At 57.8% G+C, this 24,618-nt stretch overlaps 1 protein-coding gene and 8 pseudogenes across 1 annotated transcript; all 9 read right to left on the bottom strand.

Moving 5' to 3' along the window:
- Positions 1 to 377: 377 nt before the first annotated feature.
- On the bottom strand, positions 378 to 1,929 carry LOC133224735 (inositol 1,4,5-trisphosphate receptor-interacting protein-like 1; annotated as a pseudogene).
- Positions 1,930 to 2,919: 990 nt separating this feature from the next.
- Positions 2,920 to 4,473, bottom strand: LOC133224734 (inositol 1,4,5-trisphosphate receptor-interacting protein-like 1; annotated as a pseudogene).
- Positions 4,474 to 5,464: 991 nt separating this feature from the next.
- Positions 5,465 to 7,017, bottom strand: LOC133224733 (inositol 1,4,5-trisphosphate receptor-interacting protein-like 1; annotated as a pseudogene).
- Positions 7,018 to 8,007: 990 nt separating this feature from the next.
- On the bottom strand, positions 8,008 to 9,970 carry LOC133224732 (inositol 1,4,5-trisphosphate receptor-interacting protein-like 1; annotated as a pseudogene).
- Positions 9,971 to 10,537: 567 nt separating this feature from the next.
- Positions 10,538 to 12,087, bottom strand: LOC133224731 (inositol 1,4,5-trisphosphate receptor-interacting protein-like 1; annotated as a pseudogene).
- Positions 12,088 to 13,101: 1,014 nt separating this feature from the next.
- On the bottom strand, positions 13,102 to 14,652 carry LOC133224729 (inositol 1,4,5-trisphosphate receptor-interacting protein-like 1; annotated as a pseudogene).
- Positions 14,653 to 15,636: 984 nt separating this feature from the next.
- LOC133224728 (inositol 1,4,5-trisphosphate receptor-interacting protein-like 1) lies at positions 15,637 to 17,872 on the bottom strand (annotated as a pseudogene).
- Positions 17,873 to 18,124: 252 nt separating this feature from the next.
- LOC133224727 (inositol 1,4,5-trisphosphate receptor-interacting protein-like 1) lies at positions 18,125 to 19,707 on the bottom strand (annotated as a pseudogene).
- Positions 19,708 to 20,785: 1,078 nt separating this feature from the next.
- Positions 20,786 to 22,237, bottom strand: LOC133224565 (inositol 1,4,5-trisphosphate receptor-interacting protein-like 1). Its single transcript, XM_061376121.1, has one exon. The coding sequence runs from the start codon at positions 22,235 to 22,237 to the stop codon at positions 20,786 to 20,788; it is 1,452 nt and encodes a 483-aa protein (XP_061232105.1).
- Between the last annotated feature and the right edge of the window lie 2,381 nt (positions 22,238 to 24,618).

The following is a 24,618-nucleotide window of genomic DNA, read 5'->3' as shown; positions in this document are numbered from 1 at the left end:
AAGCTGCCCACAGTACTCAGGGTGAGAGCGCAGCAGGGCTGAGTACGGGCGCTCAGCCCCTTCTGTCGCCCGGCCAGCCATAGTGTGCCTAATGTGCCCCAGGAGACAGTGGCCCGTTTGGCCTCCAGGGCACATTGCTGACTCCTGTGGAGCTGACCATCAAGCACAGCCCCTGGCGCCCTTTCCCATAGCCCACACCCTCACAGACCCAGTGCTTGTGTGTTCCGCAGGAGATTTACTGGCATCTTTGCATAGGGGGAACACAGGGTTCTTCCTTTCCTCCGGTATTCTACATTCTGTCCTTTATTTGCCTCCTCTATGAGGTGGTCATCTGTCCTCGGCTGTGAACTCGGCAAATACAGCTTTCTGCAGGAAAATCAGTGCCAGTTGAAAAGCTCTCTTCTAAGCCGAAACTGCAGCTCCCTGAAGTCACTCATTGCCTGCTCATGAGCAGCTGGATCCTGTGCCAAGTTCTGCAAGAGGTTGAGTGGCTCAGCTCTTTGCAAGGCCGGGGGGCAAGATGATCTCTTCGGGAATGGTCTCGTTACCAAAGAAGAAGTGGTTGAGTCGTTTCCCCTCCAGGCAGCAACGAAGGTACCGCATGATGTCTTCCAGCCGCAAAAGGAAATCCGTCCTGCGCCAGCCTGCCAGGGGCCTGGTAGTCAGGAGGTGCATCACCACTGTCTTAAAGGTATAGCTGGAAAATCCTGTGCCCGTCAGCATACGGGTGCAGAGTTGCAGGCAGTTGAGGTGGAAGCTGTCAGCTGGGACCTCCCTGGCCATCAACCGGAAGAACTTTGCCTCTGCCACGCTGGAGCTCAGTGACCATGTTGTGCTTGAGGTACAGAGAGCCTCTGTAGCCTGGCTGCTCACGAAGATGTCTGAGTTGCCTTGCTGCACGCCAGGCATCATCTCAATGAGCAAGGTTCTCCCAGAGATATGTATCAGCTGCAGCTTGCAGGAGCGGCTGGAAGGCAGCACCTTCATACTGTAGTGACGTGACTGAGGCAGAAACTCCCAGGCTGAACTCACAAAGTCCTGAAGCCATACGGCAGTCTTCTGCACATCTAGGTAGGAGCCGGTGCAGAGGGTGTGTAGGAGGCTGGGCTTCTGATTCTTCCTCAGTGCCTCCTCGGGGTGGTGATGGAAGCACAGCGTGTCCCCGCAATGTCTCCTCCGTCCTGCATGTGCACACCAGTTCCACACGGATGCAGAAGTCCAGCAGCCTCTGGCCCACGGCACCCGCCTCCAGGTGGAAGGCGTGCCCACGGGGGGGGCCTCAGGGGGCACAAGCAGACGGTAGACAGCGTCATCTTCATGGGGACTCCAGCATTCAAAGGCACTGCCCACCCCGATGGCTGCTTCCAGCACTGGGAAGAAATCACTTGACAAGTGCCGTCGAGAAGCACGGATGAGGCTACCCACCAGCAGGAACACCAAATTGCTCTCGTCTTGCAGTTTCCGCACTGGCCACCTGATGCGCCTTGCAAAATAACTGCCCACATCTCTCTCACCATCGGCATCCTCTCCTTCATTCTCTGCCTCCTCCTGCTCTTCCTCCTCAGAGCTAGAGCTCTCCTCATCACTGCTGCTGCTCTCCTCGTCACTGCTGCTGTCCTCCTCATGGCTTCTTTTCCTGAGCCACCAGTACAGTCTGACACTCAGGACGAGCAGGACGCCAGCAATCAGACCCAATTGCCAGTGCTGCAAGGCAAAGAGCAGGGTTCTCCAGACCACGTAACTCTGCCCCTTGCTCTCCTCTTGCCTCAGCTGCTTCACCTTCTGCAGCAGCCAAACCATCTCCTGGTTCAGCAGCCCCAAAAGCTGCTGCATGCGGTCAGGTGTGGTTTCATGTGGCTCATCAGTGACCACGGCCAAGTTCAGGATGAGAATCAGCAGTAACCACACAAAGAGGTATGTGACAGCCATGGCCTGCAGGAGACAGAAGGCATTCAGTGGGGGCTGGGATGGAGGGAGGGAGGGAGGGAGGGGAGGGAAGGAAGGAAGGAAGGAGGGAAAGGAGAGAGGCAGGGATGGAGGCTGCAGTGTGGGGAGTGGGGCCGGGAGCTGCAGCAGGAGCTGCAGGGAGCTGGGGACAGGCAGGAGAGGGAATGAGGCAGCTGGGAGGCAGCAAGGCCTGTGCGAGGCCCGGTGCCAGCAGCAGTGTGCCCTGCCCATGCGCTTGCAGCCAGTGCCTCGATGCAGGGTGAGCACCCACCCCCCAGGGGCCTGTGTTTCTGCCCTGCCCCTTGTCCAGCCCAGCCTCCCCCCCCTGCGTGCGCACTCACTGCTGCCCCAGGCCGTACTGGGCCAGTGCTGCCTGCTGGCACCCTCATAACCATCCCCCCATTGTGACACGCCCCCAGTGCTGTCCCAGGCGCCGCGTTGCATCGCGGGCTCACCAGCCCCAGCCTTTATCCTTCTGTGGCCCCTTCCAGCCGACCTTCCCCACGCCTGTCCGGCTGCATGGGGCTGTCGTTACCCAAGTGCAGGGACCCGGTACTGAGTAACATCCTTTGGTTCTTCTCCCCTTGTGGAGCCCAAAGCTGCCCACAGTACTCAGGGTGAGAGCGCAGCAGGGCTGAGTACGGGCGCTCAGCCCCTTCTGTCGCCCGGCCAGCCATAGTGTGCCTAATGTGCCCCAGGAGACAGTGGCCCGTTTGGCCTCCAGGGCACATTGCTGACTCCTGTGGAGCTGACCATCAAGCACAGCCCCTGGCGCCCTTTCCCATAGCCCACACCCTCACAGACCCAGTGCTTGTGTGTTCCGCAGGAGATTTACTGGCATCTTTGCATAGGGGAACACAGGGTTCTTCCTTTCCTCCGGTATTCTACATTCTGTCCTTTATTTGCCTCCTCTATGAGGTGGTCATCTGTCCTCGGCTGTGAACTCGGCAAATACAGCTTTCTGCAGGAAAATCAGTGCCAGTTGAAAAGCTCTCTTCTAAGCCGAAACTGCAGCTCCCTGAAGTCACTCATTGCCTGCTCATGAGCAGCTGGATCCTGTGCCAAGTTCTGCAAGAGGTTGAGTGGCTCAGCTCTTTGCAAGGCCGGGGGGCAAGATGATCTCTTCGGGAATGGTCTCGTTACCAAAGAAGAAGTGGTTGAGTCGTTTCCCCTCCAGGCAGCAACGAAGGTACCGCATGATGTCTTCCAGCCGCAAAAGGAAATCCGTCCTGCGCCAGCCTGCCAGGGGCCTGGTAGTCAGGAGGTGCATCACCACTGTCTTAAAGGTATAGCTGGAAAATCCTGTGCCCGTCAGCATACGGGTGCAGAGTTGCAGGCAGTTGAGGTGGAAGCTGTCAGCTGGGACCTCCCTGGCCATCAACCGGAAGAACTTTGCCTCTGCCACGCTGGAGCTCAGTGACCATGTTGTGCTTGAGGTACAGAGAGCCTCTGTAGCCTGGCTGCTCACGAAGATGTCTGAGTTGCCTTGCTGCACGCCAGGCATCATCTCAATGAGCAAGGTTCTCCCAGAGATATGTATCAGCTGCAGCTTGCAGGAGCGGCTGGAAGGCAGCACCTTCATACTGTAGTGACGTGACTGAGGCAGAAACTCCCAGGCTGAACTCACAAAGTCCTGAAGCCATACGGCAGTCTTCTGCACATCTAGGTAGGAGCCGGTGCAGAGGGTGTGTAGGAGGCTGGGCTTCTGATTCTTCCTCAGTGCCTCCTCGGGGTGGTGATGGAAGCACAGCGTGTCCCCGCAATGTCTCCTCCGTCCTGCATGTGCACACCAGTTCCACACGGATGCAGAAGTCCAGCAGCCTCTGGCCCACGGCACCCGCCTCCAGGTGGAAGGCGTGCCCACGGGGGGGGCCTCAGGGGGCACAAGCAGACGGTAGACAGCGTCATCTTCATGGGGACTCCAGCATTCAAAGGCACTGCCCACCCCGATGGCTGCTTCCCAGCACTGGGAAGAAATCACTTGACAAGTGCCGTCGAGAAGCACGGATGAGGCTACCCACCAGCAGGAACACCAAATTGCTCTCGTCTTGCAGTTTCCGCACTGGCCACCTGATGCGCCTTGCAAAATAACTGCCCACATCTCTCTCACCATCGGCATCCTCTCCTTCATTCTCTGCCTCCTCCTGCTCTTCCTCCTCAGAGCTAGAGCTCTCCTCATCACTGCTGCTGCTCTCCTCGTCACTGCTGCTGTCCTCCTCATGGCTTCTTTTCCTGAGCCACCAGTACAGTCTGACACTCAGGACGAGCAGGACGCCAGCAATCAGACCCAATTGCCCAGTGCTGCAAGGCAAAGAGCAGGGTTCTCCAGACCACGTAACTCTGCCCCTTGCTCTCCTCTTGCCTCAGCTGCTTCACCTTCTGCAGCAGCCAAACCATCTCCTGGTTCAGCAGCCCCAAAAGCTGCTGCATGCGGTCAGGTGTGGTTTCATGTGGCTCATCAGTGACCACGGCCAAGTTCAGGATGAGAATCAGCAGTAACCACACAAAGAGGTATGTGACAGCCATGGCCTGCAGGAGACAGAAGGCATTCAGTGGGGGCTGGGATGGAGGGAGGGAGGGAGGGAGGGGAGGGAAGGAAGGAAGGAAGGAGGGAAAGGAGAGAGGCAGGGATGGAGGCTGCAGTGTGGGGAGTGGGGCCGGGAGCTGCAGCAGGAGCTGCAGGGAGCTGGGGACAGGCAGGAGAGGGAATGAGGCAGCTGGGAGGCAGCAAGGCCTGTGCGAGGCCCGGTGCCAGCAGCAGTGTGCCCTGCCCATGCGCTTGCAGCCAGTGCCTCGATGCAGGGTGACACCCACCCCCCAGGGGCCTGTGTTTCTGCCCTGCCCCCTTGTCCAGCCCAGCCTCCCCCCCCTGCGTGCGCACTCACTGCTGCCCCAGGCCGTACTGGGCCAGTGCTGCCTGCTGGCACCCTCATAACCATCCCCCCATTGTGACACGCCCCCCAGTGCTGTCCCAGGCGCCGCGTTGCATCGCGGGCTCACCAGCCCCAGCCTTTATCCTTCTGTGGCCCCTTCCAGCCGACCTTCCCCACGCCTGTCCGGCTGCATGGGGCTGTCGTTACCCAAGTGCAGGACCCGGTACTGAGTAACATCCTTTGGTTCTTCTCCCCTTGTGGAGCCCAAAGCTGCCCACAGTACTCAGGGTGAGAGCGCAGCAGGGCTGAGTACGGGCGCTCAGCCCCTTCTGTCGCCCGGCCAGCCATAGTGTGCCTAATGTGCCCCAGGAGACAGTGGCCCGTTTGGCCTCCAGGGCACATTGCTGACTCCTGTGGAGCTGACCATCAAGCACAGCCCCTGGCGCCCTTTCCCATAGCCCACACCCTCACAGACCCAGTGCTTGTGTGTTCCGCAGGAGATTTACTGGCATCTTTGCATAGGGGGAACACAGGGTTCTTCCTTTCCTCCGGTATTCTACATTCTGTCCTTTATTTGCCTCCTCTATGAGGTGGTCATCTGTCCTCGGCTGTGAACTCGGCAAATACAGCTTTCTGCAGGAAAATCAGTGCCAGTTGAAAAGCTCTCTTCTAAGCCGAAACTGCAGCTCCCTGAAGTCACTCATTGCCTGCTCATGAGCAGCTGGATCCTGTGCCAAGTTCTGCAAGAGGTTGAGTGGCTCAGCTCTTTGCAAGGCCGGGGGGCAAGATGATCTCTTCGGGAATGGTCTCGTTACCAAAGAAGAAGTGGTTGAGTCGTTTCCCCTCCAGGCAGCAACGAAGGTACCGCATGATGTCTTCCAGCCGCAAAAGGAAATCCGTCCTGCGCCAGCCTGCCAGGGGCCTGGTAGTCAGGAGGTGCATCACCACTGTCTTAAAGGTATAGCTGGAAAATCCTGTGCCCGTCAGCATACGGGTGCAGAGTTGCAGGCAGTTGAGGTGGAAGCTGTCAGCTGGGACCTCCCTGGCCATCAACCGGAAGAACTTTGCCTCTGCCACGCTGGAGCTCAGTGACCATGTTGTGCTTGAGGTACAGAGAGCCTCTGTAGCCTGGCTGCTCACGAAGATGTCTGAGTTGCCTTGCTGCACGCCAGGCATCATCTCAATGAGCAAGGTTCTCCCAGAGATATGTATCAGCTGCAGCTTGCAGGAGCGGCTGGAAGGCAGCACCTTCATACTGTAGTGACGTGACTGAGGCAGAAACTCCCAGGCTGAACTCACAAAGTCCTGAAGCCATACGGCAGTCTTCTGCACATCTAGGTAGGAGCCGGTGCAGAGGGTGTGTAGGAGGCTGGGCTTCTGATTCTTCCTCAGTGCCTCCTCGGGGTGGTGATGGAAGCACAGCGTGTCCCCGCAATGTCTCCTCCGTCCTGCATGTGCACACCAGTTCCACACGGATGCAGAAGTCCAGCAGCCTCTGGCCCACGGCACCCGCCTCCAGGTGGAAGGCGTGCCCACGGGGGGGGCCTCAGGGGGCACAAGCAGACGGTAGACAGCGTCATCTTCATGGGGACTCCAGCATTCAAAGGCACTGCCCACCCCGATGGCTGCTTCCAGCACTGGGAAGAAATCACTTGACAAGTGCCGTCGAGAAGCACGGATGAGGCTACCCACCAGCAGGAACACCAAATTGCTCTCGTCTTGCAGTTTCCGCACTGGCCACCTGATGCGCCTTGCAAAATAACTGCCCACATCTCTCTCACCATCGGCATCCTCTCCTTCATTCTCTGCCTCCTCCTGCTCTTCCTCCTCAGAGCTAGAGCTCTCCTCATCACTGCTGCTGCTCTCCTCGTCACTGCTGCTGTCCTCCTCATGGCTTCTTTTCCTGAGCCACCAGTACAGTCTGACACTCAGGACGAGCAGGACGCCAGCAATCAGACCCAATTGCCAGTGCTGCAAGGCAAAGAGCAGGGTTCTCCAGACCACGTAACTCTGCCCCCTTGCTCTCCTCTTGCCTCAGCTGCTTCACCTTCTGCAGCAGCCAAACCATCTCCTGGTTCAGCAGCCCCAAAAGCTGCTGCATGCGGTCAGGTGTGGTTTCATGTGGCTCATCAGTGACCACGGCCAAGTTCAGGATGAGAATCAGCAGTAACCACACAAAGAGGTATGTGACAGCCATGGCCTGCAGGAGACAGAAGGCATTCAGTGGGGCTGGGATGGAGGGAGGGAGGGAGGGAGGGGAGGGAAGGAAGGAAGGAAGGAGGAAAGGAGAGAGGCAGGGATGGAGGCTGCAGTGTGGGGAGTGGGGCCGGGAGCTGCAGCAGGAGCTGCAGGGAGCTGGGGACAGGCAGGAGAGGGAATGAGGCAGCTGGGAGGCAGCAAGGCCTGTGCGAGGCCCGGTGCCAGCAGCAGTGTGCCCTGCCCATGCGCTTGCAGCCAGTGCCTCGATGCAGGGTGAGCACCCACCCCCCAGGGGCCTGTGTTTCTGCCCTGCCCCTTGTCCAGCCCAGCCTCCCCCCCCTGCGTGCGCACTCACTGCTGCCCCAGGCCGTACTGGGCCAGTGCTGCCTGCTGGCACCCTCATAACCATCCCCCCATTGTGACACGCCCCCAGTGCTGTCCCAGGCGCCGCGTTGCATCGCGGGCTACACCAGCCCCAGCCTTTATCCTTCTGTGGCCCCTTCCAGCCGACCTTCCCCACGCCTGTCCGGCTGCATGGGGCTGTCGTTACCCAAGTGCAGGACCCGGTACTGAGTAACATCCTTTGGTTCTTCTCCCCTTGTGGAGCCCAAAGCTGCCCACAGTACTCAGGGTGAGAGCGCAGCAGGGCTGAGTACGGGCGCTCAGCCCCTTCTGTCGCCCGGCCAGCCATAGTGTGCCTAATGTGCCCCCAGGAGACAGTGGCCCGTTTGGCCTCCAGGGCACATTGCTGACTCCTGTGGAGCTGACCATCAAGCACAGCCCCTGGCGCCCTTTCCCATAGCCCACACCCTCACAGACCCAGTGCTTGTGTGTTCCGCAGGAGATTTACTGGCATCTTTGCATAGGGGGAACACAGGGTTCTTCCTTTCCTCCGGTATTCTACATTCTGTCCTTTATTTGCCTCCTCTATGAGGTGGTCATCTGTCCTCGGCTGTGAACTCGGCAAATACAGCTTTCTGCAGGAAAATCAGTGCCAGTTGAAAAGCTCTCTTCTAAGCCGAAACTGCAGCTCCCTGAAGTCACTCATTGCCTGCTCATGAGCAGCTGGATCCTGTGCCAAGTTCTGCAAGAGGTTGAGTGGCTCAGCTCTTTGCAAGGCCGGGGGGCAAGATGATCTCTTCGGGAATGGTCTCGTTACCAAAGAAGAAGTGGTTGAGTCGTTTCCCCTCCAGGCAGCAACGAAGGTACCGCATGATGTCTTCCAGCCGCAAAAGGAAATCCGTCCTGCGCCAGCCTGCCAGGGGCCTGGTAGTCAGGAGGTGCATCACCACTGTCTTAAAGGTATAGCTGGAAAATCCTGTGCCCGTCAGCATACGGGTGCAGAGTTGCAGGCAGTTGAGGTGGAAGCTGTCAGCTGGGACCTCCCTGGCCATCAACCGGAAGAACTTTGCCTCTGCCACGCTGGAGCTCAGTGACCATGTTGTGCTTGAGGTACAGAGAGCCTCTGTAGCCTGGCTGCTCACGAAGATGTCTGAGTTGCCTTGCTGCACGCCAGGCATCATCTCAATGAGCAAGGTTCTCCCAGAGATATGTATCAGCTGCAGCTTGCAGGAGCGGCTGGAAGGCAGCACCTTCATACTGTAGTGACGTGACTGAGGCAGAAACTCCCAGGCTGAACTCACAAAGTCCTGAAGCCATACGGCAGTCTTCTGCACATCTAGGTAGGAGCCGGTGCAGAGGGTGTGTAGGAGGCTGGGCTTCTGATTCTTCCTCAGTGCCTCCTCGGGGTGGTGATGGAAGCACAGCGTGTCCCCGCAATGTCTCCTCCGTCCTGCATGTGCACACCAGTTCCACACGGATGCAGAAGTCCAGCAGCCTCTGGCCCACGGCACCCGCCTCCAGGTGGAAGGCGTGCCCACGGGGGGGGCCTCAGGGGGCACAAGCAGACGGTAGACAGCGTCATCTTCATGGGGACTCCAGCATTCAAAGGCACTGCCCACCCCGATGGCTGCTTCCCAGCACTGGGAAGAAATCACTTGACAAGTGCCGTCGAGAAGCACGGATGAGGCTACCCACCAGCAGGAACACCAAATTGCTCTCGTCTTGCAGTTTCCGCACTGGCCACCTGATGCGCCTTGCAAAATAACTGCCCACATCTCTCTCACCATCGGCATCCTCTTCCTTCATTCTCTGCCTCCTCCTGCTCTTCCTCCTCAGAGCTAGAGCTCTCCTCATCACTGCTGCTGCTCTCCTCGTCACTGCTGCTGTCCTCCTCATGGCTTCTTTTCCTGAGCCACCAGTACAGTCTGACACTCAGACGAGCAGGACGCCAGCAATCAGACCCAATTGCCAGTGCTGCAAGGCAAAGAGCAGGGTTCTCCAGACCACGTAACTCTGCCCCTTGCTCTCCTCTTGCCTCAGCTGCTTCACCTTCTGCAGCAGCCAAACCATCTCCTGGTTCAGCAGCCCCAAAAGCTGTGCATGCGGTCAGGTGTGGTTTCATGTGGCTCATCAGTGACCACGGCCAAGTTCTGAGTAGAATTAGCAGTCACACAAAGAGGTATGTGACAGCCATGGCCTGCAGGAGACAGAAGGCATTCAGTGGGGCTGGGATGGAGGGAGGGAGGGAGGGAGGGGAGGGAAGGAAGGAAGGAAGGAGGGAAGGAGAGAGGCAGGGATGGAGGCTGCAGTGTGGGGAGTGGGGCCGGGAGCTGCAGCAGGAGCTGCAGGGAGCTGGGGACAGGCAGGAGAGGGAATGAGGCAGCTGGGAGGCAGCAAGGCCTGTGCGAGGGCCGGGGCCAGCAGCAGTGTGCCCTGCCCATGCGCTTGCAGCCAGTGCCTCGATGCAGGGTGAGCACCCACCCCCAGGGGCCTGTGTTTCTGCCCTGCCCCTTGTCCAGCCCAGCCTCCCCCCTGCGTGCGCACTCACTGCTGCCCCAGGCCGTACTGGGCCAGTGCTGCCTGCTGGCACCCTCATAACCATCCCCCATTGTGACACGCCCCCAGTGCTGTCCCAGGCACCGCGTTGCATCGCGGGCTCACCAGCCCCAGCCTTTATCCTTCTGTGGCCCCTTCCAGCCGACCTTCCCCACGCCTGTCCGGCTGCATGGGGCTGTCGTTACCCAAGTGCAGGACCCGGTACTGAGTAACATCCTTTGGTTCTTCTCCCCTTGTGGAGCCCAAAGCTGCCCACAGTACTCAGGGTGAGAGCGCAGCAGTGCTGAGTACGGGCGCTCAGCCCCTTCTGTCGCCCGGCCAGCCATAGTGTGCCTAATGTGCCCCAGGAGACAGTGGCCCGTTTGGCCTCCAGGGCACATTGCTGACTCCTGTGGAGCTGACCATCAAGCACAGCCCCTGGCGCCCTTTCCATAGCCCACACCCTCACAGACCCAGTGCTTGTGTGTTCCGCAGGAGATTTACTGGCATCTTTGCATAGGGGAACACAGGGTTCTTCCTTTCCTCCGGTATTCTACATTCTGTCCTTTATTTGCCTCCTCTATGAGGTGGTCATCTGTCCTCGGCTGTGAACTCGGCAAATACAGCTTTCTGCAGGAAAATCAGTGCCAGTTGAAAAGCTCTCTTCTAAGCCGAAACTGCAGCTCCCTGAAGTCACTCATTGCCTGCTCATGAGCAGCTGGATCCTGTGCCAAGTTCTGCAAGAGGTTGAGTGGCTCAGCTCTTTGCAAGGCCGGGGGCAAGATGATCTCTTCGGGAATGGTCTCGTTACCAAAGAAGAAGTGGTTGAGTCGTTTCCCCTCCAGGCAGCAACGAAGGTACCGCATGATGTCTTCCAGCCGCAAAAGGAAATCCATCCTGCGCCAGCCTGCCAGGGGCCTGGTAGTCAGGAGGTGCATCACCACTGTCTTAAAGGTATAGCTGGAAAATCCTGTGCCCGTCAGCATACGGGTGCAGAGGTGCAGGCAGTTGAGGTGGAAGCTGTCAGCTGGGACCTCCCTGGCCATCAACCGGAAGAACTTTGCCTCTGCCACGCTGGAGCTCAGTGACCATGTTGTGCTTGAGGTACAGAGAGCCTCTGTAGCCTGGCTGCTCACGAAGATGTCTGAGTTGCCTTGCTGCATGCCAGGCATCATCTCAATGAGCAAGGTTCTCCCAGAGATATGTATCAGCTGCAGCTTGCAGGAGCGGCTGGAAGGCAGCACCTTCATACTGTAGTGACGTGACTGAGGCAGAAACTCCCAGGCTGAACTCACAAAGTCCTGAAGCCGTACGGCAGTCTTCTGCACATCTAGGTAGGAGCCGGTGCAGAGGGTGTGTAGGAGGCTGGGCTTCTGATTCTTCCTCAGTGCCTCCTCGGGGTGGTGATGGAAGCACAGCGTGTCCCCCAATGTCTCCTCCGTCCTGCATGTGCACACCAGTTCCACACGGATGCAGAAGTCCAGCAGCCTCTCAGCCACGGCACCCGCCTCCAGGTGGAAGGCGTGCCCACGGGGGGGCCTTCAGGGGCACAAGCAGACGGTAGACAGCGTCATCTTCATGGGGACTCCAGCATTCAAAGGCACTGCCCACCCCGATGGCTGCTTCCAGCACTGGGAAGAAATCACTTGACAAGTGCCGTCGAGAAGCACAGGATGAGGCTACCCACCAGCAGGAACACCAAATTGCTCTCGTCTTGCAGTTTCCGCACTGGCCACCCTGATGCGCCTTGCAAATAACTGCCCACATCTCTCTCACCATCGGCATCCTCTCCTTCATTCTCTGCCTCCTCCTGCTCTTCCTCCTCAGAGCTAGAGCTCTCCTCATCACTGCTGCTGCTCTCCTCGTCACTGCTGCTGTCCTCCTCATGGCTTCTTTTCCTGAGCCACCAGTACAGTCTGACACTCAGGACGAGCAGGACGCCAGCAATCAGACCCAATTGCCAGTGCTGCAAGGCAAAGAGCAGGGTTCTCCAGACCACGTAACTCTGCCCCTTGCTCTCCTCTTGCCTCAGCTGCTTCACCTTCTGCAGCAGCCAAACCATCTCCTGGTTCAGCAGCCCCAAAAGCTGCTGCATGCGGTCAGGTGTGGTTTCATGTGGCTCATCAGTGACCACGGCCAAGTTCAGGATGAGAATTAGCAGTAACCACACAAAGAGGTATGTGACAGCCATGGCCTGCAGGAGACAGAAGGCATTCAGTGGGGCTGGGATGGAGGGAGGGAGGGGAGGGGGGGGGGGGGGGGGAGGAAGGAGGCAGGAGGAAGGAGGGAAGGAAGGAAGGAAGGAGGGAAGGAGAGAGGCAGGGATGGAGGCTGCAGTGTGGGGAGTGGGCCGGGGGCTGGGACAGAGAGGAGCTGCAGGGAGCTGGGGACAGGCAGGAGAGGGAACGAGGCAGCTGGGAGGCAGCAAGGCCTGTGCGAGGCCCGGTGCCAGCAGCAGTGTGCCCTGCCCATGCGCTTGCAGCCAGTGCCTCGATGCAGGGTGAGCACCCACCCCCAGGGGGCCAGGTTTCTGTCCTGGCCCTTGTCCAGCCCAGCCTCCCCCCTGCATGCACACTCACTGCTGTCCCAGGCCGTACTGGGCCCCTGCTGCCTGCTGGCACCCTCATAACCATCCCCCATTGTGACTTGTCCCCTGTGATGTCACAGGCGCCGCGTTGCATCACGGGCTCACCAGCCCCAGCCTTTATCCTTCTGTGGCCCCTTCCAGCCGACCTTCCCCACGCCTGTCCGGCTGCATGGGGCTGTCGTTACCCCAGTGCAGGACCCGGTACTAGCAGCATCCTTTCGTTCTTCTCCCCTTGTGGAGCCCAAAGCTGCCCACAGGGTGCCTCAGGGTGAGAGCGCAGCAGTGCTGAGTACGGGCGCTGAGCCCCTTCTGTCGCCCGGCCAGCCATAGTGTGCCTAATGTGCCCCAGGAGACAGTGGCCCGTTTGGCCTCCAGGGCACATTGCTGACTCCTGTGGAGCTGACCATCAAGCACAGCCCCTGGCACCTTCCATAGCCCACACCCTCACAGACCCAGTGCTTGTGTGTTCCGCAGGAGTACCTGGCATCTTTGCATAGGGGAACACAGGGTTCTTCCTTTCCTCCGGTATTCTACATTCTGTCCTTTATTTGCCTCCTCTATGAGGTGGTCATCTGTCCTCGGCTGTGAACTCGGCAAATACAGCTTTCTGCAGGAAAATCAGTGCCAGTTGAAAAGCTCTCTTCTAAGCCGAAACTGCAGCTCCCTGAAGTCACTCATTGCCTGCTCATGAGCAGCTGGATCCTGTGCCAAGTTCTGCAAGAGGTTGAGTGGCTCAGCTCTTTGCAAGGCCGGGGGCAAGATGATCTCTTCGGGAATGGTCTCGTTACCAAAGAAGAAGTGGTTGAGTCGTTTCCCCTCCAGGCAGCAACGAAGGTACCGCATGATGTCTTCCAGCCACAAAAGGAAATCCGTCCTGCGCCAGCCTGCCAGGGGCCTGGTAGTCAGGAGGTGCATCACCACTGTCTTAAAGGTATAGCTGGAAAATCCTGTGCCCGTCAGCATACGGGTGCAGAGTTGCAGGCAGTTGAGGTGGAAGCTGTCAGCTGGGACCTCCCTGGCCATCAACCGGAAGAACTTTGCCTCTGCCACGCTGGAGCTCAGTGACCATGTTGTGCTTGAGGTACAGAGAGCCTCTGTAGCCTGGCTGCTCACGAAGATGTCTGAGTTGCCTTGCTGCACGCCAGGCATCATCTCAATGAGCAAGGTTCTCCCAGAGATATGTATCAGCTGCAGCTTGCAGGAGCGGCTGGAAGGCAGCACCTTCATACTGTAGTGACGTGACTGAGGCAGAAACTCCCAGGCTGAACTCACAAAGTCCTGAAGCCATACGGCAGTCTTCTGCACATCTAGGTAGGAGCCGCTGCAGAGGGTGTGTAGGAGGCTGGGCTTCTGATTCTTCCTCAGTGCCTCCTCGGGGTGGTGATGGAAGCACAGCGTGTCCCGCAATGTCTCCTCCGTCCTGCATGTGCACACCAGTTCCACACGGATGCAGAAGTCCAGCAGCCTCTGGCCCACGGCACCCGCCTCCAGGTGGAAGGCGTGCCCACGGGGGGGCCTCAGGGGCACAAGCAGACGGTAGACAGCGTCATCTTCATGGGGACTCCAGCATTCAAAGGCACTGCCCACCCCGATGGCTGCTTCCAGCACTGGGAAGAAATCACTTGACAAGTGCCGTCGAGAAGCACGGATGAGGCTACCCACCAGCAGGAACACCAAATTGCTCTCGTCTTGCAGTTTCCGCACTGGCCACCTGATGCGCCTTGCAAAATAACTGCCCACATCTCTCTCACCATCGGCATCCTCTCCTTCATTCTCTGCCTCCTCCTGCTCTTCCTCCTCAGAGCTAGAGCTCTCCTCATCACTGCTGCTGCTCTCCTCGTCACTGCTGCTGTCCTCCTCATGGCTTCTTTTCCTGAGCCACCAGTACAGTCTGACACGCTATTTTTAAACAGCTCAGCCGAATCAGACCCAATTTGCCTTGGTGCAAGGCAAAGAGCAGGGTTCTCCAGACCACGTCACAACTCTGCCCCTTGCTCTCCTCTTGCCTCAGCTCTTCACCTTCTGCAGCAGCCAAACCATCTCCTGGTTCAGCAGCCCCAAAAGCTGCTGCATGCGGTCAGGTGTGGTTTCATGTGGCTCATCAGTGACCACGGCCAAGTTCAGGATGAGAATTAGCAGTAACCACACAAAGAGGTATGTGACAGCCATGGCCTGCAGGAGACAGAAGGCATTCAGTGGGGCTGGGATGGAGGGAGGGAGGGAGGGACGGAGGGAGGGAAGGAAGGAAGGAAGGAGGGAAGGAGAGAGGCAGGGATGGAGGCTGCCCCAGGGGGAGTGGGGCCGGGAGCTGCAGCAGGAGCTGCAGGGAGCTGGGGACAGGCAGGAGAGGGAATGAGGCAGCTGGGAGGCAGCAAGGCCTGTGCGAGGCCCGGTGCCAGCAGCAGTGTGCCCTGCCCATGCGCTTGCAGCCAGTGCCTCGATGCAGGGTGAGCACCCACCCCCAGGGGCCTGTGTTTCTGCCCTGCCCCTTGTCCAGCCCAGCCTCCCCCCTGCGTGCGCACTCACTGCTGCCCCAGGCCGTACTGGGCCAGTGCTGCCTGCTGGCACCCTCATAACCATCCCCCATTGTGACACGCCCCCAGTGCTGTCCCAGGCGCCGCGTTCCGCCAGGAGCTAGCCAGCCCCAGCCTTTATCCTTCTGTGGCCCCTTCCAGCCGACCTTCCCCACGCCTGTCCGGCTGCATGGGGCTCTGGTCTGCAGATCCAGGACCCGGTACTGAGTAACATCCTTTCGTTCTTCTCCCCTTGTGGAGCCCAAAGCTGCCCACAGTACTCAGGGTGAGAGCGCAGCAGTGCTGAGTACGGGCGCTCAGCCCCTTCTGTCGCCCGGCCAGCCATAGTGTGCCTAATGTGCCCAGGAGACAGTGGCCCATTTGGCCTCCAAGGGCACATTGCTGACTCCTGTGGAGCTGACCATCAAGCACAGCCCCTGGCGCCCTTTCCATAGCCCACACCCTCACAGACCCAGTGCTTGTGTGTTCCGCAGGAGATTTACTGGCATCTTTGCATAGGGGAACACAGGGTTCTTCCTTTCCTCCGGTATTCTACATTCTGTCCTTTATTTGCCTCCTCTATGAGGTGGTCATCTGTCCTCGGCTGTGAACTCGGCAAATACAGCTTTCTGCAGGAAAATCAGTGCCAGTTGAAAAGCTCTCTTCTAAGCCGAAACTGCAGCTCCCTGAAGTCACTCATTGCCTGCTCATGAGCAGCTGGATCCTGTGCCAAGTTCTGCAAGAGGTTGAGTGGCTCAGCTCTTTGCAAGGCCGGGGGCAAGATGATCTCTTCGGGAATGGTCTCGTTACCAAAGAAGAAGTGGTTGAGTCGTTTTCCCCTCCAGGCAGCAACAAAGGTACCGCATGATGTCTTCCAGCCGCAAAAGGAAATCCGTCCTGCGCCAGCCTGCCAGGGGCCTGGTAGTCAGGAGGTACATCACCACTGTCTTAAAGGTATAGCTGGAAAATCCTGTGCCCGTCAGCATACAGGTGCAGAGTTGCAGGCAGTTGAGGTGGAAGCTGTCAGCTGGGACCTCCCTGGCCATCAACCGGAAGAGTTTGCCTCTGCCACGCTGGAGCTCAGTGACCATGTTGTGCTTGAGGTACAGAGAGCCTCTGTAGCCTGGCTGCTCAGAAGATGTCTGAGTTGCCTTGCTGCACGCCAGGCATCATCTCAATGAGCAAGGTTCTCCAGAGATATGTATCAGCTGCAGCTTGCAGGAGCGGCTGGAAGGCAGCACCTTCATACTGTAGTGACGTGACTGAGGCAGAAACTCCCAGGCTGAACTCACAAAGTCCTGAAGCCATACGGCAGTCTTCTGCACATCTAGGTAGGAGCCGGTGCAGAGGGTGTGTAGGAGGCTGGGCTTCTGATTCTTCCTCAGTGCCTCCTCGGGGTGGTGATGGAAGCACAGCGTGTCCCCCAATGTCTCCTCCGTCCTGCATGTGCACACCAGTTCCACACGGATGCAGAAGTCCAGCAGCCTCTTGCCCACGGCACCCACCTCCAGGTGGAAGGCATTCTCACGGGGGGGCCTCAGGGGCACAAGCAGACGGTAGACAGCGTCATCTTCATGGGGACTCCAGCATTCAAAGGCACTGCCCACCCCGATGGCTGCTTCCAGCACTGGGAAGAAATCACTTGACAAGCGCCGTCGAGAAGCACGGAAGAGGCTACCCACCAGCAGGAACACCAAATTGCTCTCGTCTTGCAGTTTCCGCACTGGCCACCTGATGCGCCTTGCAAAATAACTGCCCACATCTCTCTCACCATCGGCATCCTCTCCTTCATTCTCTGCCTCCTCCTGCTCTTCCTCCTCAGAGCTAGAGCTCTCCTCATCACTGCTGCTGCTCTCCTCGTCACTGCTGCTGTCCTCCTCATGGCTTCTTTTCCTGAGCCACCAGTACAGTCTGACACTCAGGATAGAACAGCCAAGCCTTTTTTCATCCCAAGTGTTAGTGCTGCAAGGCAAAGAGCAGGGTTCTCCAGACCACGTAACTCTGCCCCTTGCTCTCCTCTTGCCTCAGCTGCTTCACCTTCTGCAGCAGCCAAACCATCTCCTGGTTCAGCAGCCCCAAAAGCTGCTGCATGCGGTCAGGTGTGGTTTCATGTGGCTCATGAGTGACCACGGCCAAGTTCAGGATGAGAATTAGCAGTAACCACACAAAGAGGTATGTGACAGCCATGGCCTGCAGGAGACAGAAGGCATTCAGTGGGGCTGGGATGGAGGGAGGGAGGGAGGGCGGGGAGGGAAGGAAGGAAGGAAGGAGGGAAGGAGGGAGGGGCAGGGATGGAGGCTGCAGTGTGGGGAGTGGGGCCGGGAGCTGCGTAGGGAGCTGCAGGGAGCTGGGATAAGGCAGGAGAGGGAATGAGGCAGCTGGGAGGCAGCAAGGCCTGTGCGAGGCCCGGGGCCAGCAGCAGTGTGCCCTGCCCATGCGCTTGCAGCCAGTGCTCCGATGCAGGGTGAGCACCCCCCCCTGGGGCCTGTGTTTCTGCCCTGCCCCTTGTCCAGCCCAGCCTCCCCCCTGCGTGCGCACTCACTGCTGCCCCAGGCCGTACTGGGCCAGTGCTGCCTGCTGGCACCCTCATAACCATCCCCCATTGTGACACGCCCCCAGTGCTGTCCCAGGCGCCGCGTTGCATCGCGGGCTCACCAGCCCCAGCCTGTATCCTTCTGTGGCCCCTTCCAGCCGACCTTCCCCACGCCTGTCCGGCTGCATGGGGCTGTCGTTACCCAAGTGCAGGACCCGGTACTGAGTAACATCCTTTGGTTCTTCTCCCCTTGTGGAGCCCAAAGCTGCCCACAGTACTCAGGGTGAGAGCGCAGCAGGGCTGAGTACGGGCGCTCAGCCCCTTCTGTCGCCCGGCCAGCCATAGTGTGCCTAATGCAGGAGACAGTGGCCCGTTTGGCCTCCAGGGCACATTGCTGACTCCTGTGGAGCTGACCATCAAGCACAGCCCCTGGCGCCTTTTCCATAGCCCACACCCTCACAGACCCAGTGCTTGTGTGTTCCGCAGGAGATCTGCTTGGCATCTTTGCATAGGGGAACACAGGTTCTTCCTTTCCTCCGGTATTCTACATTCTGTCCTTTATTTTGCCTCCTATGAGGTCGTCATGTGTCCTCAGCTATGAACTCGGCAAATACAGCTTTCTGCAGGAAAATGAGTGCCAGTTGAAAAGCTCTCTTCTAAGCCGAAACTGCAGCTCCCTGAAGTCACTCATTGCCTGCTCATGAGCAGCTGGATCCTGTGCCAAGTTCTGCAAGAGGTTGAGTGGCTCAGCTCTTTGCAAGGCCGGGGGCAAGATGATCTCTTCGGGAATGGTCTCGTTACCAAAGAAGAAGTGGTTGAGTCGTTTCCCCTCCAGGCAGCAACGAAGGTACCGCATGATGTCTTCCAGCCGCAAAAGGAAATCCGTCCTGCGCCAGCCTGCCAGGGGCCTGGTAGTCAGGAGGTGCATCACCACTGTCTTAAAGGTATAGCTGGAAAATCCTGTGCCCGTCAGCATACGGGTGCAGAGTTGCAGGCAGTTGAGGTGGAAGCTGTCAGCTGGGACCTCCCTGGCCATCAACCGGAAGAACTTTGCCTCTGCCACGCTGGAGCTCAGTGACCATGTTGTGCTTGAGGTACAGAGAGCCTCTGTAGCCTGGCTGCTCACGAAGATGTCTGAGTTGCCTTGCTGCACGCCAGGCATCATCTCAATGAGCAAGGTTCTCCCAGAGATATGTATCAGCTGCAGCTTGCAGGAGCGGCTGGAAGGCAGCACCTTCATACTGTAGTGACGTGACTGAGGCAGAAAGTCCCAGGCTGAACTCACAAAGTCCTGAAGCCATACGGCAGTCTTCTGCACATCTAGGTAGGAGCCGGTGCAGAGGGTGTGTAGGAGGCTGGGCTTCTGATTCTTCCTCAGTGCCTCCTCGGGGTGGTGATGGAAGCACAGCGTGTCCCCCAGTGTCTCCTCCGTCCTGCATGTGCACACCAGTTCCACACGGATGCAGAAGTCCAGCAGCCTCTGGCCCACGGCACCCGCCTCCAGGTGGAAGGCGTGCCCACGGGGGGGCCTCAGGGGCACAAGCAGACGGTAGACAGCGTCATCTTCATGGGGACTCCAGCATTCAAAGGCACTGCCCACCCCGATGGCTGCTTCCAGCACTGGGAAGAAATCACTTGAAAAGTGCCGTCGAGAAGCACGGATGAGGCTACCCACCAGCAGGAACACCAAATTGCTCTCGTCTTGCAGTTTCCGCACTGGCCACCTGATGCGCCTTGCAAAATAACTGCCCACATCTCTCTCACCATCGGCATCCTCTCCTTCATTCTCTGCCTCCTCCTTTCCTTCCTCCTCAGACTAGAGCTAGAGACATCAAGCCATTAGAAGTTCTGAAGACTGCTGCTGTCCTCCTCATGGCTTCTTTTCCTGAGCCACCAGTACAGTCTGACACTCAGGACGAGCAGGACGCCAGCAATCAGACCCAATTGCCAGTGTTGCAAGGCAAAGAGCAGGGTTCTCCAGACCACGTAACTCTGCCCCTTGCTCTCCTCTTGCCTCAGCTGCTTCACCTTCTGCAGCAGCCAAACCATCTCCTGGTTCAGCAGCCCCAAAAGCTGCTGCATGCGGTCAGGCGTGGTTTCATGTGGCTCATCAGTGACCACGGCCAAGTTCAGGATGAGAATTAGCAGTAACCACACAAAGAGGTATGTGACAGCCATGGCCTGCAGGAGACAGAAGGCATTCAGTGGGGCTGGGATGGAGGGAGGGAGGGAGGGAGGGGAGGGAAGGAAGGAAGGAAGGAGGGAAGGAGAGAGGCAGGGATGGAGGCTGCAGTGTGGGGAGTGGGGCCGGGAGCTGCAGCAGGAGCTGCAGGGAGCTGGGGACAGGCAGGAGAGGGAATGAGGCAGCTGGGAGGCAGCAAGGCCTGTGCGAGGCCCGGTGCCAGCAGCAGTGTGCCCTGCCCATGCGCTTGCAGCCAGTGCCTCGATGCAGGGTGAGCACCCACCCCCAGGGGCCTGTGTTTCTGCCCTGCCCCTTGTCCATCCCAGCCTCCCCCCTGCGTGCGCACTCACTGCTGCCCCAGGCCGTACTGGGCCAGTGCTGCCTGCTGGCACCCTCATAACCATCCCCCATTGTGACACGCCCCCAGTGCTGTCCCAGGCGCCGCGTTGCATCGCGGGCTCACCAGCCCCAGCCTTTATCCTTCTGTGGCCCCTTCCAGCCGACCTTCCCCACGCCTGTCCGGCTGCATGGGGCTGTCGTTACCCAAGTGCAGGACCCGGTACTGAGTAACATCCTTTCGTTCTTCTCCCCTTGTGGAGCCCAAAGCTGCCCACAGTACTCAGGGTGAGAGCGCAGCAGTGCTGAGTACGGGCGCTCAGCCCCTTCTGTCGCCCGGCCAGCCATAGTGTGCCTAATGTGCCCCAGGAGACAGTGGCCCGTTTGGCCTCCAGGGCACATTGCTGACTCCTGTGGAGCTGACCATCAAGCACAGCCCCTGGCGCCCTTTCCATAGCCCACACCCTCACAGACCCAGTGCTTGTGTGTTCCGCAGGAGATTTACTGGCATCTTTGCATAGGGGAACACAGGGTTCTTCCTTTCCTCCGGTATTCTACATTCTGTCCTTTATTTGCCTCCTCTATGAGGTGGTCATCTGTCCTCGGCTGTGAACTCGGCAAATACAGCTTTCTGCAGGAAAATCAGTGCCAGTTGAAAAGCTCTCTTCTAAGCCGAAACTGCAGCTCCCTGAAGTCACTCATTGCCTGCTCATGAGCAGCTGGATCCTGTGCCAAGTTCTAAGAAGGGTTCAGTGGCTCAGCTCTTTGCAAGGCCGGGGGCAAGATGATCTCTTCGGGAATGGTCTCGTTACCAAAGAAGAAGTGGTTGAGTCGTTTCCCCTCCAGGCAGCAACGGAAACCCAGGATGATGTCTTCCAGCCGCAAAAGGAAATCCGTCCTGCGCCAGCCTGCCAGGGGCCTGGTAGTCAGGAGGTGCATCACCACTGTCTTAAAGGTATAGCTGGAAAATCCTGTGCCCGTCAGCATCCGGGTGCAGAGTTGCAGGCAGTTGAGGTGGAAGCTGTCAGCTGGGACCTCCCTGGCCATCAACCGGAAGAACTTTGCCTCTGCCACGCTGGAGCTCAGTGACCATGTTGTGCTTGAGGTACAGAGAGCCTCTGTAGCCTGGCTGCTCACAAAGATGTCTGAGTTGCCTTGCTGCACGCCAGGCATCATCTCAATGAGCAAGGTTCTCCCAGAGATATGTATCAGCTGCAGCTTGCAGGAGCGGCTGGAAGGCAGCACCTTCATACTGTAGTGACGTGACTGAGGCAGAAACTCCCAGGCTGAACTCACAAAGTCCTGAAGCCATACGGCAGTCTTCTGCACATCTAGGTAGGAGCCGGTGCAGAGGGTGTGTAGGAGGCTGGGCTTCTGATTCTTCCTCAGTGCCTCCTCGGGGTGGTGATGGAAGCACAGCGTGTCCCCCAATGTCTCCTCCGTCCTGCATGTGCACACCAGTTCCACACGGATGCAGAAGTCCAGCAGCCTCTGGCCCACGGCACCCGCCTCCAGGTGGAAGGCGTGCCCACGGGGGGGCCTCAGGGGCACAAGCAGACGGTAGACAGCGTCATCTTCATGGGGACTCCAGCATTCAAAGGCACTGCCCACCCCGATGGCTGCTTCCAGCACTGGGAAGAAATCACTTGACAAGTGCCGTCGAGAAGCACGGATGAGGCTACCCACCAGCAGGAACACCAAATTGCTCTCGTCTTGCAGTTTCCGCACTGGCCACCTGATGCGCCTTGCAAAATAACTGCCCACATCTCTCTCACCATCGGCATCCTCTCCTTCAGTCTCTGCCTCCTCCTGCTCTTCCTCCTCAGAGCTAGAGCTCTCCTCATCACTGCTGCTGCTCTCCTCGTCACTGCTGCTGTCCTCCTCATGGCTTCTTTTCCTGAGCCACCAGTACAGTCTGACACTCAGGACGAGCAGGACGCCAGCAATCAGACCCAATTGCCAGTGCTGCAAGGCAAAGAGCAGGGTTCTCCAGACCACGTAACTCTGCCCCTTGCTCTCCTCTTGCCTCAGCTGCTTCACCTTCTGCAGCAGCCAAACCATCTCCTGGTTCAGCAGCCCCAAAAGCTGCTGCATGCGGTCAGGTGTGGTTTCATGTGGCTCATCAGTGACCACGGCCAAGTTCAGGATGAGAATTAGCAGTAACCACACAAAGAGGTATGTGACAGCCATGGCCTGCAGCAGACAGAAGAAGGCATTCAGTGGGGCTGGGATGGAGGGAGGGAGGGAGGGACGGAGGGAGGGAAGGAAGGAAGGAAGGAGGGAAGGAGAGAGGCAGGGATGGAGGCTGCAGTGTGGGGAGTGGGGCCGGGAGCTGCATCAGGAGCTGCAGGGAGCTGGGGACAGGCAGGAGAGGGAATGAGGCAGCTGGGAGGCAGCAAGGCCTGTGCGAGGCCCGGGGCCAGCAGCAGTGTGCCCTGCCCATGCGCTTGCAGCCAGTGCCTCGATGCAGGGTGAGCACCCACCCCCAGGGGCCTGTGTTTCTGCCCTGCCCCTTGTCCAGCCCAGCCTCCCCCCTGCGTGCGCACTCACTGCTGCCCCAGGCCGTACTGGGCCAGTGCTGCCTGCTGGCACCCTCATAACCATCCCCCATTGTGACACGCCCCCAGTGCTGTCCCAGGCGCCGCGTTGCATCGCGGGCTCACCAGCCCCAGCCTTTATCCTTCTGTGGCCCCTTCCAGCCGACCTTCCCCACGCCTGTCCGGCAGCATGGGGCTGTCGTTACCCAAGTGCAGGACCCGGTACTGAGTAACATCCTTTGGTTCTTCTCCCCTTGTGGAGCCCAAAGCTGCCCACAGTACTCAGGGTGAGAGCGCAGCAGTGCTGAGTACGGGCGCTCAGCCCCTTCTGTCGCCCGGCCAGCCATAGTGTGCCTAATGTGCCCCAGGAGACAGTGGCCCGTTTGGCCTCCAGGGCACATTGCTGACTCCTGTGGAGCTGACCATCAAGCACAGCCCCTGGCGCCCTTTCCATAGCCCACACCCTCACAGACCCAGTGCTTGTGTGTTCCGCAGGAGATTTACTGGCATCTTTGCATAGGGGAACACAGGGTTCTTCCCTGTGTTCAGGGCACAAGCAGACTGTGTTCAGGCACAAGCAGACGGTAGACAGCGTCATCTTCATGGGGACTCCAGCATTCAAAGGCACTGCCCACCCCGATGGCTGTTTCTAGCACCGGGAAGAAACTACTTGACTGCGGTCCCTTGTCCATCATACATGTGCACGCCTTCTCCACATGGACGCAGAAGTCTTCCGCCAGCACCTGTCCTGTGATGCCCACCTCCAGGTGGAAGGTGTTCCCATGGAGGGGCTTCAGAGGCATAAGCAGGCTGCAGACAGCATCATCTTCATTGGGAGTCTGGCCTTCAAAATGCTGTCCACCCCTATGGCTTGTTCCAGCACTGGGACGAAACTTCGACAATTGTTCTCAGCAAGCACGGAGGAGCTTGTCCACCAGCCACAACACCACCTCGCTCTTGTAGTGCAGTTTCTGCCGTGAACACTGGATGCCCTTTGAAAAATACGTCTGAAAATCTCTCTGAGTCTCAATGTCTTTGTCTTTCTTACAGTTCCTTTTCCTGAGCCACCAGTAGATTCTCACTCGACAAGCACAAGCAGGCTGTAAACAGCGTCATCAGTAGTGAGCCTTCTTGAATCTCATAGAGTTCGCCTCATTCCACCAGTCCAACCTGTTTCACAAAGAATATTAAGAGCTTAAATAATAATAACTATTGATATAAAATTGTGACATGTTAACATTTGTAATTGGCAGTGATAGGGACTGTCTGGAAAAAAACCAGCTTGAATTAATAGACAACCAGACTGTAAGCACTAATAACAGCTCAAGTTAGTTAGTTATATAATGTGTGTGATATAAAGTTCTTAACCTATGGGAGTCCCTATGGGGTAGAAGACAGGTTCAGCCTGACTGATCCCAGAAGTCACGATGAAGTTTCCCTTATGTCCATCCCCCCATTCACTTTTATACTTTTTGTTACTCTCAGGTGGATCTTGCGTGACTCTAGTCCTACATTTGTTTATTATTGATTGGTGTAAAGTTGTCTCGAGATATAGCCAATAAATATATAAAGCACATGCTCAGGGAGGGGTTTTCTTACCTTGGAGCTGGGTAACCTTGGGATGGATGTGTGTGTTACTATTATGAGAATATAACCAGCAAGGTTCTCCTAAGGAAAATTATTTTTTCACAGTTGTTGGCTCTGCAATGGACGTATTCTCTTATATTTCCCATTTGACAGCTGCTGTGTGGCTTATCAGTTGTATGGTACCACCAAGTTCCCAGTTCTGCAGGAAGTAAAACAGAACCTGGCTGCAGTGTCTCCACTCCACTCCACTGCACCCTCTAAGTGCTCCTCTAGGATAGCAGGTTGTGTTGCCTAGAGAACCATGGTGGAGTAGATACCATGCATACCAACTGGTCTAAAAGTGGCAACTGTATTTTACCTTAAAAAGGTCTCAATAAGACTACAACTTCTGTCAGATTCCAGTTACAATCATAGAATAGTTAGGGTTGGAAAGGACCTTAAGATCAT

Source organism: Neopsephotus bourkii, unplaced genomic scaffold, assembly GCF_033783945.1.
Source record: "Neopsephotus bourkii isolate Nb327-2 ecotype Australia unplaced genomic scaffold, CSIRO-AGI_Nbou_v1 NB_1707, whole genome shotgun sequence".
In the NCBI taxonomy this organism is placed as follows: Eukaryota; Metazoa; Chordata; class Aves; order Psittaciformes; family Psittacidae; genus Neopsephotus; species Neopsephotus bourkii.
Note: the sequence above shows the minus strand (reverse complement) of the source record. Positions and strands in the feature narration are given on the sequence as shown.

Bases quoted from the DNA above. Each gene is read 5' to 3' on its own strand.
- LOC133224565 (XM_061376121.1), bottom strand. From the start codon at position 22,237: ATGGCTGTCACATACCTCTTTGTGTGGTTACTGCTAATTCTCATCCTG.